We start from the raw sequence: 17779 nt of genomic DNA on the forward strand, positions 1-17779 counted from the left end.
TGATTTCCTGAAGAAACTTGATTTTAGAGGCTGTGTGAGTTTAAAGCTGACATTAAGATAGAACTTGATAAGAAATGCTTATTGCCTATAAAGGGTAAAGAGGAGGAAGCAGGAGCCAAGGTAGAAAACTCCGTTGCAGGTCTGACAACCGAGAAAGAAAAAGAGAAAGGAAGAATTGAGTGGAAAGTGACTTGAAATTTTCAAGTCAAAGTCACCCGTTAGAGGAGTCCGCTGTCCCACAGTCATGGCAGGGAGTAGCTCAGGAGAAGTGTAGCCTTGACAAGAACACAGCGGCGGGTCCAGAGGGGCAGTAGCTGAAACTCTGTCAACTTTGTCCCCCTGCAGCCAGAGCTTTGGCCACCAGAGGGCAGTGTTGTAGATGCTTATGGAAGCCAGGATGGAGAACCACTCTCCAATTTGGTGAAAACCTGGATAGCCTCCTTGCTCTGATACTTTTATCTCTGCTTGTTCACCTGTGGTCCCACCTGACCTTGAGGGAGGATTTACCGACTTTTGAAAGCAGAAAGTGAGATTCACATGGTTAAGGTCCAATGTCACTATGTGCCACATGTCAGATTTCTATGTCTCCGTTTCCTCAATTGTGTAATGAAGTTTGGATGAGACTTTTGAGGGCCCCTCCAGCTCCGACGTCTTAATGGTACTTGGGGACTTGACAATTTCAAGGGAGTCTTTGAGCTCGTGTCTTTCCAAATTTAGACCTGTGAAAAGGATGCTAATGCCTTTTCATTGTCAGAGAGCTAACTCACTGAGACATAGCTGGGGCCTAATTACAGTAATATGCATATAGACATTAAAAGAAATTATTCTTAGACATAAAATTGTCTAATCATAGCAAGTGATTGCAGAAGACATTGGGTTTGAATTGTTTAATGTAATGCTAATTTGCTTCAAGTGCAAATACTAATCAGAAGCATTAGGTAATTATCATTTTAGGCACAGGACCCCAATATGTGAAATCTGCATTTTCCTGTGAGCACTACTACCACTTATGTAACCGCTTACGGTAACGACGGGGAAGGATTCTAAGAAATACGCTCATTATAGCGATTTGTAGTGACAAATCTTGATTATTAATTTTACCTTTTGTTGAATATCTTACAAGAGGCATCTATCAAATCTTAGAGAATAATTTTTATATTTAATGTTATTTGATTAAATACACACTCGCTTTAGTGTGAAGAATCCTATGAGTTCGAATAAAGAAGAAAAAAGGGAGAGCCGTTTATCTGGAGCCTCAAACCCCCTTAATTTAAATCATCTTATAAATGGGGAAACTGAGGCCTAAAGAGTTTATTTCAATTGCCGAAGATCACGAAATAATAACTGCTAACAATTTTATTTTGCTTCTCAGTGTCAGGTACCTTGAAAAGTTCTTTGTATGTATTGAAAACCTAAATAGATGAATACAATCACCGCATGAGACACAAACTGTTATTTCCACCATTTTGCAGATGAGGAAACTGAGGCATGGGCTAAATCATTTGCTCTAGGGCACATAAATAGAAGTGGCAGAGCCAGGATTTGAACCCAGGCAGTTTGCCTCTGAAGTCTATGCTTTTACCATATACACACTTCCTCATCAACACAGTGTGTTTTAAAAAAAAAAAAAGGCAAGTAGGGATTAGAACTCAGATCTCCTTGTTTCCATTTAAGTATAATTTCTGTAATACTGGAATTAATTGAAAACAAATCCATTTACTATGTCAAAATCAACACGGCAGCCAAAAGTGAGAAAGTGGCTGCTCAGAGCCCCCATCTTGGAAGACCTTACTTTGTTACACGAGGCCTCCAACGGCAACCCTCCCCGATCTCCATCTCCACGCCTCTCAGGAAAAACTCAAGAAACTAGCATTAATTAGCGGGTAGAAATCATGTATAATCAATGAATAACATGCTTCAAAGCAAGTGGCTGATTATGAAGTGGTTTCAAGATACGTGAAAAGCTTTTCTCAGAAATCAGCTAACCTCTTCTAGGAATAATGTTCTTATCTTCTTGAAAAATTTTCCATTTGCTTTTCTTCCCTGGCCTCCCTGGGCCTGCATTAGTACTTGCAGCCCTCTGTCACTAGCCTTGGATTACCCGGCCTTGATCAGTGTGAAAGTTCGCTGAGTTTACCCACTTTTTGACAGGCCTCCAGGGTTGCTGCTTTGGCCTGGCTGGAGACCTAAGCTACTGTACAGGGCTTCTTTTGACTCAACCCCTTAACCCATTGCCCAGCTGGAGTTCCTTGTTGGCTAATAGCCGTCCAAAATAAGACACTTCTTTGGTCACAGCTGCAGCTGTATTTTCAACTTGATGGTTTGTTTATTTAACTAATGGTTTCTGTTCTCTGAGGAGTCAGTAGCACAATAAAATGGTACCTGCTGAGACCATCCGTGTTGAGAGCTGATTTTCTGACCCAGTGGAGCTGGGCACATTTGCTGTCCATGCCCTGGGGGGTTGAAAGAACCCCATACCTCTGAAATGCAGCACCGACTCCATGCTGACTCATATCTTTTCCAAAGTTAGATCCTCATCACCTCCACAGTAGGAAGGTGGAGGGGACAAGATTACAGAATCCAGGGGGCACTTAAGAGGATGGGTCCATTGATCTTCTGTTAAGAATAATGAACAAGGGGTAGATAGGAGTGAGTTACTATAATTTTTTTTCTTTTTTCTTAGGCACTGGTGAGGAAAATCGATGCCTCGGACAACATCTCAACCACGGAATCCACCACAGGGAACCTGTTCAGCCTGACCCAGGAAGGGGCCCCCTTGTGCCGCATAATAGCCAAGGTGAGCTTCACGGTTTGGGGTTAAATTGGTAGCCCTGGAGAGAGCGTGAGGAAGGTGGTTTGATGGGAATAAATGGCTCAGGAGTCATCCTGGCTGTAGCGTTTGCTTGCTGTGTGACCTGGGAAGAGTCACGTCCTCTCAGTGGCTGGCCCCTCTGATTCATTCTCTACTGATGGCTCAGTGCCGTCAGACCCTCTACCACTTTTCTGTGTGTAAGATGTCGGTTATAAAATCGCCCTTCTTTCCTCATCTCCACATAGCCACCAAGACCAAACTGAACATATGCTGCAACTCAGACTGTTGGCAGGATCCCAGAAACATCTGCAGCCAGTCCAGTACTACAGAAGGGGAAGGCACAATGAAAAAGACAGTGGTTTTCAATAATTGCGATGGGAATTATAATTCATTAGCTTCACGATGAGTTTGCCCGTGCACCTGAGGTCTAAACATTTATTTTAGCACAAGTATAGGTAATTGGTAACCTTAGGACCTCATGAGGGGCTGCTTCATGTTTATTCTTTTACTTGAGAAATGACATCACATTGAGGATAGAACCAGTGGTCTCATGGAAGTAATGTCTGTTGTTAGACTTCAGATACCAGACACAGGAAGATATGTTCCCACTCAGTTTACAGTCCTGACTTGGCTTCAGGGAGTTGTGGAGAACAGATCTTTTTACCCCAACACCAGATTGACGGAGTTCCTGGGCAAGGCTGGGAATCTATACATTTTCACAAGCTCTACAGGTGACTGTGGCATAGCCAGAGTCTCAGAATCACTGATCGGAGCTCTTCAGGAAATCGAGAGGAGTAAGGTAAATGCTTACCAGTCTGGTCAGGGGAGAAGTAAATACCATACAACTTTTGAGTATTGCTGTCCAGTACTCAAACACTGCTGAGTACTTCACAGATATTACTTCTTTTTTTTCTTATCACAAAACCATCTTCCAAGGAAGGTATCGTGTTGTTCCCATCTATAGTTGAAGAAATGGCTTAAAGGACTTGCTCAGGGTTGCACGACTCATAAACAGTAGAGTCAGAATTAGAACCCAAGTCTCTTTAATTTAGAGTTTATCATCTTAATGCCCACAGTGGTGACTTCTGGTTCAGTCTTTGGCCTTTCAGGTTCTTGGGCCAAAGTATGACTCAGAAGTTCTCAACTCTACACATTAGTATCTCTGAGGAACTTTAGGAATGTTCTGATTCAGATATAATCGGTCTGCAGTAGGAGGTGAGGTGGATGTTTTTGCATTTTGCATGTCACTAATGTGCTTCTTGGGTTAGGGACCACTATCTCGTAGAGAGTGATTTCGGTCTGATTTCGGTCTGATTTTACTTGGAAAGTTTGTGATGGTGGTGGGGCAAACAGGACAGAGAGGATGGCATCTGTTCTTTCCTCTCCAAGGATTCTGTGACTCAATCATTCAGCTTGCTCAAGAGTGTTGACTCCGCAGAGGTTTGCTCAGGACTATGGGGACAGAGAACTGCTCCAGCCTGGGGCTGGAACCGACTCAATGTCAGTTTAATGATTAACTTCAAACAGAAATTAGCTGACTCTCTTTTGGAACAAGGACTATTTTCTCCTTTCAAAATGAGTTGCCAATATTGGCTGTGTTTGGGTTCCAGGTATGGAGCTGAGATGTGGAAGGGACGGGGAACTCTTCTGAAAGGCCCCGTGGGGCCTGAAAGGTTTTTATGCTTTGGAAAGAACAAGCTTTAACATTCTTCTGGGAAGGAGAGTTTGCTGAAGCTCCTCTTCTGCTCCAGGGCCTGGGTACTCCGAACTCTGTCTGCATGTGCTGTAGATGGTTTCTAATGCCCACTGCATTTGCACTCCGCTTCCAGAAAAGTGGGGAGGCTCCTAAGCCGAAGATGGCGTTAGTCTCCTCTAGGGACCAGAACTTACCCCTGGTTAAACATTGCTCTCAGACATTTTCATTGTTAAGAAGGCGGGGGTGGGGGGGCACTGGGCTGGGACCCATTCCTTAGTTATTTAATTACCCTCAACCCCAACACCAATCCTAGGTTCTCAAGAACTATGGCCAGTAGTTGCTTAAAGATGTGGATGGTCCTTCGAGGGTGGTCATGGGCCACCCCCTGCCAGAGCCTGCCGAAGAGAATACACATGTCTCATTGAATAGTAATAGCAATAAGAAGAGTGACTACTGGTTGGTTACTTTCAATGTGCCAGGCCCTGTGCTGGGTGCTACCCACACAGTTATGTCTTGTCTACATGCATCCCTCTGAGATGGGTGTCAGTGATCCTATTTTATAAAAAGGGACACCAGGACTCATGGTGGTTGAATACCTGGAGCACTTGAAACTTGAAAGCACATTTGACCAGTTCTGGAGTCAGTGCTGTTTCCATTTTATCAGCTCAGTTGACTAATAAACTTTGACAGCCTCCCTTTCCAGGCAGAGCACCTGCTTCAGCCATTCTGTCTCCCTCTTACGCAGGATGTGCACTCTCTCTGCTCCTGGTGCACACACAGTGGTCACCGTGGCCGCTCCAGACCTGAGGCTGGCGAAGGCAGCCCGGGCAGCGGTGGTGGACAGTGGCCCACCTGAGTTTTCTAAAGCTACATGTGCTCAGCTTCTATGGTGACGGTGGTGGTAGCTGTCAGAGGAAAATGAAAAGATAAACATTTATATAGCACTTACAGTGTGCCAGTGTTCTAAGGATTTTTTTTTTCTCTACATAATAACCTCTCTAAACCACATAACAGTTCTCCGTGGTAGAAGGCGTCTACCTGCACTGTAGGGGTCGGGCAGCTGAGAGGGCAAGAAGGTCGCAGAGCTAGTGAGTGACTGAGCTGGGATTTGAACCTGGGTGTGGGGCAGCGAAGGCCGTGCTCTAGGTGACTATTCTGAATGGCCTCTCAGCAGCTCCTCCTCTGCCTCTTTCTTTTCCTTCTCACCCTCCTCCTCCCTGTGCCCACTTCCCACCTTGCATATCTTTCATTATTCACTGAGTCCATTCTCTCTGTCAAGCCCTGTGTTAAGATTTCCATTCATTATATTAATAACCATGTGATGTGTTGTAATTATGATCCCCATGTTCAAGACGAGAAAACAGAGGCTCAGAAAGAAAGTTGCACCCATTTAATGCAGAGCTGGGATTTCACCCAGATCTGCTGACTCCAGAAACTTCCTCTCAACCCTCTCTTGCCTTCAGGCCTTGGGGGAAGGTAGAGAGAAAACAGAAGCAGAGAGAAGATTCCACGATGACTTCCATCTTTCTAGCCTAGGAGACGGTGAGGCTAGTTTCTCCAGTGGAATCACTGTGTTTGGGCTTCCCAACCTGACAGTGATGCAGGGGCCAGAAGTCCCTGGTACATCCTGCCTGGGCCCTCACTGTCTGTGCCCAGGAAATGTGCCCAACATTGCAGCAAATGTGGGACAGTCCCCCAGGGGCATTCCCCACCCCCTTTGGGGCCCAGTGTGATCTGTCTTTGGGTCTTCTGTTCATCTGAGCTGTCTCTGGGAGACAACCTAACAGTCTCTCTGAGGTCCAGTATCTCAGCTTCTTGGGTTCGTTACAGGCCAAGGAGAAAACCCAGTCTTCCCTGTGGTGATGGTGGCAGGCCCCATCCCTTCCTGAGTGCAAAGCTCAGAAAACTCCCCTGTGCTCTGTCGAAACTATGCTGCACCCTGGCTCCTCTATGATTCTTCCCACTGGTCTCCACACCCCATAGCTTTGATAGCTTATCCAAAGTCTGTCTGAATTATGTACACTTTATACACAGCTGGGCTCTGAGCCCGGAGCTTTCTATAAAATTAAATAAGCTCCAGCCAACAGTGGGATTCTGCTAGCGCAGGCGATTCTCGGCTTGACGCTAAGATGAGTGCGGCTCTTGGGTCCTTGCTGGGGACTTCCGAATGGCCCATGCCACTAACCCATCTCACCTCCTCACCCTCTCATTGCTCCTTGTCCTCCCACATCTTCTAGCACTTGAGACATCTTTCATGAGGGTATGAGATACTCTTGTAAACAAGAAGCCTTACATAGCCTGACCGTCACCCAGCTGTCCAGAACTGGGTGCTAGGCGCTGTCATCTACATATACTCAGTTATGCCCCTGCAGGGGTCGTCAAACTTTTTATAAAAACCTCCCAGTTTTGCAGTGTTGGTCAACCTGGTCCCTACCGCCCACTAGTGGGCGTTCCAGCTTTCATGTTGGGCGGTAGCAGAGCAACCAAATGGCGCCACGATTGGCCCACTAGTGGGATCTACCTGTAGTTTATCTATGATTATCTATCATCGATTTCTCTCATGTATATATAAAAATAATACTTATATGATACATATGATTAAATATAAACACAGAGCTGTAACACTCTGTAAACACACATATATAAATATTTACATCTGGAGGGAGGTCATTAACGCCAGCTCGGCTCACTGTTTCCTTTCTTCTCACTTTAAAGAGTAACTTGATTGTCCTCCAGCGACTCTCTGAGTGAGGTCTTCACGTGGAACTCTCATTTGATGTCCCAGGAACCACGGGGAAGCCGGCAGGCAGGGGTGAGGGATGGTGGAGAGAGACTCGGAGGGGCTGTCTTGTCCACACCAGAGTGGGGTGACGATGTGTGTCTAAAATCGGAGTACTTCCCTTTGCCCTTTCTACAATCCACCGAAGATAATGTCAGGAGTGGCTGCTCTGCGTCCCTTGCACCCCCTTTTCACTATACCTTTACCCCGATTTCTTCCTGCTTTGAAAATTACTTGCCTTCCCACAACTCGTCCACCAGACTGTGAGTTCAGGGTGGACGGGGAGGGAGCCCGCTGTGCCCCACGGCCCGCAGTGTCTGGCACATAACAAACCATTAATATATTTGGCTGCTTGAATGACTGTACCAGTGCTCAGATCTGCCCCTTTTCCACCCATGAACAAACCTCAAAAGGAAGTAAGAATATAAAAGTTAAGGATCACTCTGAACTGATTATAAAATGAACTCCCCCAGAGTTCGACACTTTCATCTGCATTCCTGCTGTGATCAGCCACAAACTCTGAGAATGGAAAGGGCCCCTGAGCCTGTCCTCGCGGGGTGCCGGGGAAGGGATGACGTGGGAGAGCTCATTTCAGAGAATCTGCGTGGGAAGTCTCCCCAGTGAAAGGTGTTTCTGCAAACAGTTCTCACGAAAGGAAAAGTACAAGCTCAGGAGTGGGGCTGATTGGTCCTAAAGGGTTTTTCTTTTCTTTTCTTTTACAAACAGAAGAAGTTGAAACAAGGACAATGAGGATTTGGGGTGAATTATTTCACCCATCCGACTTTGTTCTTTTCCATTACAAAATGGATATGCATTACAGTAGTGAGACAAATAGAAGCCCCTTTCTGCCTGTGGTGGTTGGGGGGCTCTGAGAAGTAAAGGGTGGGCTGGCAGAGCCGGAACCAGCACCCGGCACCTAGGCTTCCGTCCCCTCCACCTGCTTCAGACTTATTTCTAGAACCTGTTTCCAGTGACTGCAGGCTTGCTCTATGGGTGCTGCTGGGAGGGCGTTTGCAGGTGTCTGGGAGCGGTACTGGGTGGAGTTGAGCCTGGTCCTAGCAAACACGCCTGCCCTGGTGCCTGGCACTTCAGCCCCAGAGCATTTGGGGACTCCCACCTCCAGTTTGAACTATCAAGGGTGCCATTACTGCTGGAGCTAGTATTTTACTGCAGTATGCATGTGAGCATGGGAGCGTGTGTGTGTGCGCGCGCGCGCACGCGCACGCGTGCATAGAGGAGGAAAAAAATATTATTTTTCCTATCACCTTTCTAAATTGTCTGGCTGGTGTCCTGCAAATAGACCTGACAAAAGATAAATTCACAAGAGAAAAACAGAAGTTTATGAGCACGTGCTCGTGGGAGCATTCAGAGATGAAGAACTCAAAGAGTGGGTTAGAACTTGGGCTTCTATGACATCTTAGCAAAGGAACAATACATTGTCAGAGAAGTGACAAGACAAAGAAAAAGGACCTTGAGTCTCTGGAGCAGCCAATGGTAGGAAGGCGTATATATGAGAAACATATAACGGAGAAGGTTGGCAGGGACATGCGTTTGTAGTTTCCTCCGATGCCACCTCCAGGCTGGTAAAGCTCCAAAGGTGTCTCTGATGATTAACTTTGTCCTTCCTAGGAGAGAAGAGAGGGGGACAACTTCACAAATTTACCCTCAGCTTTTAGGCAATTAGGGAGAAGGCAGAGATCTTTTTCTATATCTGCTTCTTCCCACTAGGAGGGTCAGTTCAAAATAATCCTTATGCCGAAGAGGCCTATTTTGGGGTGTCACATTCTGTTACCCTACAGAACCCCAAAGCGTACCTGCTGAGCGAGTCAGTTATTTCTGAGTCAGCCCCAGAGAAGATCACACGGCGAGGTCATGTCATGTGACATTCTCTCTTTCTTGGCAGGAGGGTGGGGTTGTAGCCCTCTTCAAGGTGTGCCGGCAGGACAGCTTCCGGTGCTTGTACCCCCAGGCACTCCGCACGCTCGCATCCATCTGCTGCGTGGAAGAGGGTGTCCATCAGCTGGAGAAGGTAAGGGTACAGCTGGCTGGGCGGGGTCCGGGGCCCCTGGGAAGATGGAAGGAAGACCTCCTGGTGGCCATTGGGCCTCTTTCTACAGCAGGTCCCCCAAGTCCTCCTTTTCTGAGGCACCATTTAGATGCGGCTGCGAGGACCTTGACTATGGGAGCTGATGAAGATGTGAAGGGGATGGGGACTGAGGAGCCCGACCAGGGCAGACACGGTCCAAAGCGGCACTGGCAGTGGAGTCCAGTGGGTGGAGCAGAACTCGAGATAGAAAGTCAAGTGGGGAGTGGGGTCTAGGTCGGGGTGGTTGGTTCTTCACACCTGGCAGAAGAAGGAGGACCCATCTCCTCAGGGGAAAGAATGGGCAAGAACAGAGCAGGCACTGGGTACCTCAGCAAGCAGGAGGGGCTGCACCAAGACTAGAGACTAGAGAGAAAGGGAAGCCTAAATCCAAGCATATGCTGGGTCAGCATGACACAGGGTTGGGGGGTTAGAGCAAAGGCTGTGATTTGATAGGTTTAAGTGCTTCAGCTCCAGACCAGCCTAAGGCAATGTGACCAGTTCCAGCCATCACACTCACCCAGAGTGGGGGGCTGAGGCTGCTCCCCCGTCAGGACCCGAGTGGGTCTGAGCCTGCGGATGGGGCCTCAGGACTGTAGCCAGGAGGGTCAGGAAGACTAGGGCCAACTTCTGGAGCAAGTTTCAAAGAAAGATGCTGAGAACTTTTATGGAAGAGGCAGACTGCCTGGTACATCCTAGTGACACTTCTGGTGCTTGTCAAGAATGGGGTCGGTACCCTGAGGTGGTTCCTGTGACTGGATCACTGGGGAGGGGGCGAGCACCTGCTGCCCTTTCTCCGCATCGGTCTGGTTCGGGCTGTCCAGAAAGCCTGCACTCTCCTCCAGCTTCTGAGTTCTGGTCTGGACCCCCCCCCCACACACACACACACACAGACCACGTTGCTCCTTTCCACTCAGGTCACGGGCCAGGGTCACGGTACCGCGGGCTTGGAGATGCTCAGCTGAGGCTGGAGGGGAGATGGGGAACTGTTCACTTTATACATGAGAGGGGAAGTAACTTGTCTGAAGTCACACAGCCAGGTGGTGGAGTAAGTGCCAGCCTTCTGGACAGAGTGCCCCCTTCCCACGGAGTTAAAAGCCTTTGTGTGTGTGTGTGTGTGTGTGTGTGTGTGTGTGTGTGAGCTTGCGTAGATGGCCAAATGGAGTAGGGAGCGATGGTGAGAGAGACAGACAGACAGAAAGACAGAATCCATGGAATAAACGCATTAAGAATCTCCAGCTTCATGTGCTGACGATTCTTCACTTCTCTTACAAAGTCTTAAATGGCCACACAGGGGCTGTTTCTCATCTTCTTTCATGCTGGTTGGCAGGATAAGAGGAGAAAAATAGAAGGGACTAGAACCAGCAGTCCTCCAAAAGCAGCTGATTCCTTGGCTACAGAGTTTGCAGAGCAGCAGGAAATTCTCAGTCTGGGGCCAAAAAAGCAGCAGGGCTTTTTTGTTAGAGCAGAAAACGCGTATAAGGAGGCTGGAAACTGGAGGCAATTTTTTTGTACTACCTTCCTGCTGCTGCTTCAAAGCCAGAGGGCATCGTTTCCAGGCCAGACGGGCCGCCTGGCTTGGGAATCGGACCCTGTTCTGCAGAGCAAGAGGACAAGGGGAACACTCCGTGTCTCAGGGCTTACTAAGTGCACATGCATGTGCAACACACACAGCCCTTTATTAACTCACCAGAACCTCCATCTTAAAGACAAAGAAATCGAGTCTTAGCTTAAGTGACTTGCCTAAAATGATGTAGTAATTTTGGATCCAGGCTTTGGACCCAATTTTCCTGGGTCTAATGCTCAGTCGACCTCACTGCCTCACTTGTTTGATACTCTCAGAGAGCACTGAACAAGTCTGTGGAACAAAATCCCGGACCACCTTGCTGCTCCTGGTCAATGTCCTAATCTCTCTCACCCCCAGCTGACACAGGAGAAGGTATCCTTCTCTGGGCATGCCCCTCTCCAGGTCAGATTTCTTTCCATACAACAGGCCACTCACATGGCAGAGGGGATGTCTCCCAAGTGTCAGGGAGTGGGAGTGAGTTGCCTGAGAAGAGCCCCCGTGTGGTCAGAAGCGGCAACTACATTGTACAGCAGCTGTAGAGCTTACAAAGTGGCTCCACAGGCACTCTCGTTTCCTTTGCTGTTTGCCTCAGTGTGCAAGCATCCCTGTTGTACAGAGGAAAAAACCAAGGCCTAGAAAGGCTAAATGACTTGTTTCACAAAACCGCGCAGCTTGTAATTAATTCACTTAGCAAATATATATTGACTTTCTGCTACCTGCCCGGCACCATTTTAGGTGCTGGGAGAATAGCAGTGAATTCCTTGTCCTCAGGGAACTTACATTCCAGTGAGGAGCATAGCAAGAGGTGGATGTGGGCCACAGCCGGCCTCCTGCCTGCTTTGGTACATATGCCTTTGAGCTAAGAATATACACATATTTTTACATTTGTAAATGATTGGAAAAAAACAATCAGAAGAATAACATTTTGTCTCACAAGAAAATGATTTGAAATTCAAATTTTTGAGTCATAGAGTTTATTGAAACACAGTCACGATCATTTGTTTTGGTGTCATCTCTGTCTGCTTTCACACTACAGCAGAACTGCATAATTGCAATAGGCCGCGTGGCTTGCAAAGTAAAAAAAAAATTACTATCTGGCCATCTTTAGGGAATGCTTATCAACCCCAGTTTTATCAGGTAGTAAGGATATCTTGACAACGATGAAAGGACAATAACTAACATAGATCGAATTCTTGCTTTAGGCAAGCAGTTTGCGAAGCCCCTCCTTTCACTGTGCCATTTAATAGTTAATCCATTGGTGCTGTCAGAGGGGAGGGAGGCCCAGAGAACTGCACAATTTGCTCAAGAGCACACAGCCAACACATGGGCAAGCAGTGGTTTCAGTACAGCTCTGCTGAGCCGGAGCCAGCCGGGGCTGGAGCCCGTTATGTGGACAGGACTCAAATCCCATCTCGTGAGGCCAAGGGCCGCTCTCTTTCCCCCTTCACCATGCTGCTTCCACAGTTGTGAGATGTCCTAGATGCCCAGGAAGGGCCTGCGTGCCCCATATCTCTGTCTGCCCCTCCCTCGGGCCCTGTCAATGCCCGTCCCCCTTTGTGAGCTGGGCTGCTGCGGGCTGCCCCGGAGGCTCTGAGACTGGCTGTTATCCGTGTTCAGGGTGAGAGGTGAGGTTCAGGGTCAGGCTGCAGGGCAGGGTGTAGGCAGGGTGAGGGAGTGTGGCTGTTATCAGTGTTCAGGGTGAGAGGTGAGGTTCAGGGGCAGGCTGCGGGGGCAGGGTGTAGGCAGGGTGAGGGAGTGTGGCTGTTATCAGTGTTCAGGGTGAGAGGTGAGGTTCAGGGGCAGGCTGGGGGCAGGGTGTAGGCAGGGTGAGGGAGTGTGGCTGTTACCTGTGTTCAGGGTGAGAGGTGAGGTTCAGGGGCAGGCTGCGGGGGCAGAGTGTAGGCAGGGTGAGGGAGTGTGGCTGTTACCTGTGTTCAGGGTGAGAGGTGAGGTTCAGGGACAGGCTGCGGGGCAGGGTGTAGGCAGGGTGAGGGAGTGTGGCTGTTACCTGTGTTCAGGGTGAGAGGTGAGGTTCAGGGACAGGCTGGGGGCAGGGTGTAGGCAGGGTGAGGGAGTGTGGCTGTTACCAGTATTCAGGGTGAGAGGTGAGGTTCAGGGACAGGCTGGGGGGCAGGGTGTAGGCAGGGTGAGGGAGTGTGGCTGTTACCAGTGTTCAGGGTGAGAGGTGAGGTTCAGGGACAGGCTGGGGGCAGGGTTTAGGCAGGGTGAGGGAGTGTGGCTGTTATCTCTGTTCAGGGTGAGAGGTGAGGTTCAGGGACAGGCTGGGGGGCAGGGTGTAGGCAGGGTGAGGGAGTGTGGCTGTTATCCGTGTTCAGGGTGAGAGGTGAGGTTCAGGGACAGGCTGGGGGCAGGGTGTAGGCAGGGTGAGGGAGTGTGGCTGTTATCCGTGTTCAGGGTGAGAGGTGAGGTTCAGGGACAGGCTGGGGGCAGGGTTTAGGCAGGGTGAGGGAGTGTGACTGTTATCCGTGTTCAGGGTGAGAGGTGAGGTTCAGGGACAGGCTGGGGGCAGGGTGTAGGCAGGGTGAGGGAGTGTGGCTGTTACCAGTGTTCAGGGTGAGAGGTAAGGTTCAGGGACAGGCTGCGGGGCAGGGTGTAGGCAGGGTGAGGGAGTGTGGCTGTTATCTGTGATCAGGGTGAGAGGTGAGGTTCAGGGACAGGCTGCGGGGCAGGGTGTAGGCAGGGTGAGGGAGTGTGGCTGTTACCAGTGTTCAGGGTGAGAGGTGAGGTTCAGGGACAGGCTGGGGGCAGGGTGTAGGCAGGGTGAGGGAGTGTGGCTGTTATCTGTGTTCAGGGTGAGAGGTGAGGTTCAGGGACAGGCTTCGGGGCAGGGTGTAGGCAGGGTGAGGGAGTGTGGCTGTTATCTGTGTTCAGGGTGAGAGGTGAGGTTCAGGGACAGGCTGTGGGGCAGGGTGTAGGAAGGGTGAGGGAGTGTGGCTGTTACCAGTGTTCAGGGTGAGAGGTGAGGTTCAGGGACAGGCTGGGGGCAGGGTGTAGGCAGGGTGAGGGAGTGTGGCTGTTACCTGTGGTCAGTGTGAGAGGTGAGGTTCAGGGACAGGCTGTGGGGGCAGGGTGTAGGCAGGGTGAGGGAGTGTGGCTGTTATCCGTGTTCAGGGTGAGAGGTGAGGTTCAGGGACAGGCTGCATGGGCAGGGTGTAGGCAGGGCGAGGGAGTGCTGTGCCCAGGGGCTCTTGTCAGCCCCTCACTCCCCAGGCACAGTTTGTGCCCTAATTAGGTAATGTCAAAGTCCCAGCCTTCCCCTGATTTACGGGCCTGGCCTCCTCAACGAAGCTCGATTAATTAACTGGCAGTGAAAAACTGTGCTGGATTTGGTGAAATTCATCTCTGTTGCGCAGCTGCCCCCTCTCCCCCCAATCTCAAAGAGGTCCAGTAAATCACACACAGACCTTGGCGGTGGAGGTATGGGTCCCGTCAGGTCGCCTACATCCCCACTTGTCGCCAGCCCTGCCACGTGACGCCTGAGCTCTGGTGGGTTTGGGGCATTTGTGTGGTCAGAGATTCCATTGTAATTCCATTTGCTCACTTCAGGTAACTTAGTCACCTGCTCCTCCATTCCTTCTGCCATTGGTCAGTCACTTTTAACTCACTCACTTACCTGCTCGCTCACCCAGTCCATCACCATCGAATTGTGCTAGTAATTCCTTCTTTCGTCACAATTCTGTTGAGAAGCAGCCCACCACGGTGGGAAACCAAGGCCTTTGGTGTCAGGCTCTCCTGGGTTGGAACCCGGGCTTCTCTACCGATGAGCTTTGACATGTTATCCTGGGTGAGTTACTGATCTCAGAGGTGTGTGGACTTTATCAGTCAAATGGGCGTAATGAACTCTCCCTCCCAGGACTATCAGAGAAAGACAGACATGCAGACAGGGTGCCTGACACACAGGAGTCTCGCCTGAGTGGTAGCCATTGTGATTGTGGCAGGTACAATGCTGATTGCTGGGGTTAAAATAACCTATGACCCTGGGACAATAGGTCTGGTGGAGAGGGGGGCATTTGGCATGCCAGCAGGAAGGGCTAGTGTGATCAAAGACACTGCCCAGGGCAGAGTGTGGGGGAGTTGGGTGCGGCTGGAGCATGCGTCCTCACAACTTTTCTATTTTACAGATGAGGAAACTGAGACTCCAGAGTTTGTGTTCCCTCAATTCATGAATGTAGATCTTGGATTTAAACCCAAGTCTGGCTGGTTTAAAGCCCTCATTCTTTACATCCTGTGACCCTGGGAATAGCGGGCCCTTCTGAGGTGAGGACTGCAGGGGAAGGGCTCCCTGGAGCCAGGCTCTGAGTGTCGGCCTGGCTAGGGGTCAGAGATGGATACTGCCTGAGCAGGGTTGGAGGGGGCAAAGGCCCGATACAGAGACCACAGTCCAGTGGCACCGCCTCTGCCTGGGGAGCTGGCAAAGGCAGCACTGCTGAGGCAGAGGAACTGGGTCCAGAGGGCCGAGGAGGAGCTCCCAGGCAGGCCGGGGGCAAGGGACCTCAGCAGAGGCAGAGAGCCTCCACCGCTGGCCAGCTAGGTCGCGGGGCTCTGAATCTTTTAGGAGCTCTGTGTTCAGTGAATTGGGGGAGCCCAGAACAGGAGGCAGTGTTCTCTGAATGGCACCTGGGTGAGGAAGAAAATGAGGTTCATGCAGGAAGTAAGGCCCCAGCACCCTACCACACAGCCCAGCAGAGCAGGTAGACCAGGCTCTGGCCAGGTGGCCCAGTGACAGAGCCAGCAGGACTGATCAGGGCTTCCTGGGGGACCAGAGCTAGGAAAGTGGACTGGCATTTCCAAGGGGGAAGACTGCAGGGGAACCGGAAAACAAGTGAGTCTCTTCTCTCTGAACCTTGGTTTCTTCTTTGTAAAATGGGGATGACACGTATTTCTTCACGGGGTTGCCATGATGATGCGATGCGGCAGTGTGGGTGGGGCTCAGCGCGCCTGTGTGGAGGAAGTGCCTGGCCGTGTCTGCTTCCGGCCCCTTTCCGGGCCCATTTGTCTCCACCTTTTCAGGTCAGTCTGGGGAAATCCCACACACCCCAGACTGTGTCCTGAACATTTTGCAACAGCCCCAACAGAGTTCTGGGTATTCTGAGTGGCTAATGGGACAGTGAGGGCACTGATGATGCAGGGGCTGGGGTTGGACAGGGCCAGGGGCCAAGGTGGGGTTGGGAGGGGCTGGGGCCAAGAGAAGAATCAGAGGCTCTGGTCCACAGAGGAGGCTGGGGATCTGGGCCGGAGGGGTGGGGGGCTCTCAAAGCCCAGGGCTCAGACAGCCTCAGACACCTTCAAGAGAGTTCTAGGAGCTTCTTTCAGCCTTCAGACCAGACACTATCTTGCTTTCAACAGAGCTTCCTTTTACTCCCACTCCCCTCCCTCCCGTTGGATTTTTTTTCTTCTTCAAATAAGGACTTCACCCTGTGCCAAGGGGAGACTTTAATGAAAATCGATGGAGAAATTAAAGATGAGCAGGGGGCTGATGAAATTGGGGAGGAGAGCTCAATTTCGAGTCTGAGGAGAAAATCGTTAGTGGCGAGGGCTGTGAAAACTGCCCTCTTGTCTCCTCGCAGCTCCCGCACGGCCCCGCCCCCGTTTCCTGGGGCAGCTTCTCAGACTGAGCGGCCCTGACATGTGATCCGCCAGACTGGGGCTAGCGAGCCTGAACCCGGTACTGAAATCGCAGGGACCCCGGGCCGGCGGGAATGGAGCGCAAGGGGTGGGCGCGGAGGCGCCGGTGCCTGCCCCCTGGAGGTTGTTGATGGTCAGAAATAGGGAATATTAAAAAAAAAAAAGTTAACTAGTTTTTGTTTGTTTGTTTTTATCCTTTTGCTATTTGATTCTCACAATTATTTTGCAAGGAAGGCAGGGAGAGATGGTCATGGCCCTTTTACAGAAGGGGAAATTGAGGCTGGAAGGCATAGAGACTCAGAGCGGCAGAGCCTGGGCTGGGAACCCCAAGCTTTTGGTCCCAGCCAGAGGTTCAGCTTGCTGTACCCCCTGCCCCCCAGCTGGCAGAGGCAGAGTGTGCTGACCCCGGGCACAACAGCCACTTTATCTTGATTGAGTCAGTCTAATATGTAAGTGAGGCTGGAGAGGGAGACAGCAGCTATGGATGCCAAGCAAGAAATATTTGCTTAATTTGACTGGCAGCCCCTTCCTGACCTAGTAGTGAGAGGACGGAGAAAAAGGTGCCTCTGAATGGAGATCCCAGAGGCCTCCCCACCTCTTGTTGGGGCTTGATTTACCTAGGTTCGACAGCTTTCTGCACTCCTAACCCTGGGGCACAGGCCTTCAGCTGCCTGGGAAAAGGCAGAGAACCCCGTGGTGCCACTCAACTGTCTGTGCTGTGACTGGCTCAGAGGCCAACTGGAATGAGAACTCACTGTCACCTTCCCCAGCCTGGCAAGTAAGAAGCGGGGCTTTCCAGAGGGGGTGTGGTTCATTCATTTCCTCACTGAAAGTCTCCCAACCGCATCCATCTTTCTTGAAGGAGGTCAGGATGTGAATAAGTGAGGACAATTTTAGGCACTTTACCCCGCTCCCCTCGCCTCTCCCGCGAGGATTCACACTGAGATTATGGGCCAGTATTGTCCAGACTGAAGAAAGGGCCGGCTCTCTCGGGGGCTGCACCCCCAAGCACAAGGTACAACCTGCGTTTGGAGACGTCATGGGGCCACCTGGTGTCCTGAATTTCAAGTGCAGCAGCAGGCGAAGTCTCCGCTCCGCCAGGGCTTATGCGGTCCCATGCGCTGTGCAATAGCGACCTCTGGTGGAAGGAAACGGAAGTGGCTGGCCTGCCAAGGTGCTTGGGGCTGTTTTCTCCT

The 17779-nt window shown here is 50.4% G+C and overlaps 1 protein-coding gene across 1 annotated transcript in view; it reads left to right on the forward strand.

Annotated features, from left to right (window-relative positions):
• Positions 1 to 17779, forward strand: part of INSC (INSC spindle orientation adaptor protein) — a 135753-nt gene that overhangs the window by 74776 nt on the left and 43198 nt on the right. Inside the window, exons 6-7 of the mRNA XM_066253852.1 lie at positions 2684 to 2797; positions 9191 to 9316. Coding sequence (XP_066109949.1) covers positions 2684 to 2797; positions 9191 to 9316 — 240 coding nt within the window. The remainder of the gene's footprint in view (positions 1 to 2683; positions 2798 to 9190; positions 9317 to 17779) is intronic.

Source organism: Saccopteryx bilineata, chromosome 1, assembly GCF_036850765.1.
Source record: "Saccopteryx bilineata isolate mSacBil1 chromosome 1, mSacBil1_pri_phased_curated, whole genome shotgun sequence".
Lineage (NCBI taxonomy): Eukaryota > Metazoa > Chordata > Mammalia > Chiroptera > Emballonuridae > Saccopteryx > Saccopteryx bilineata.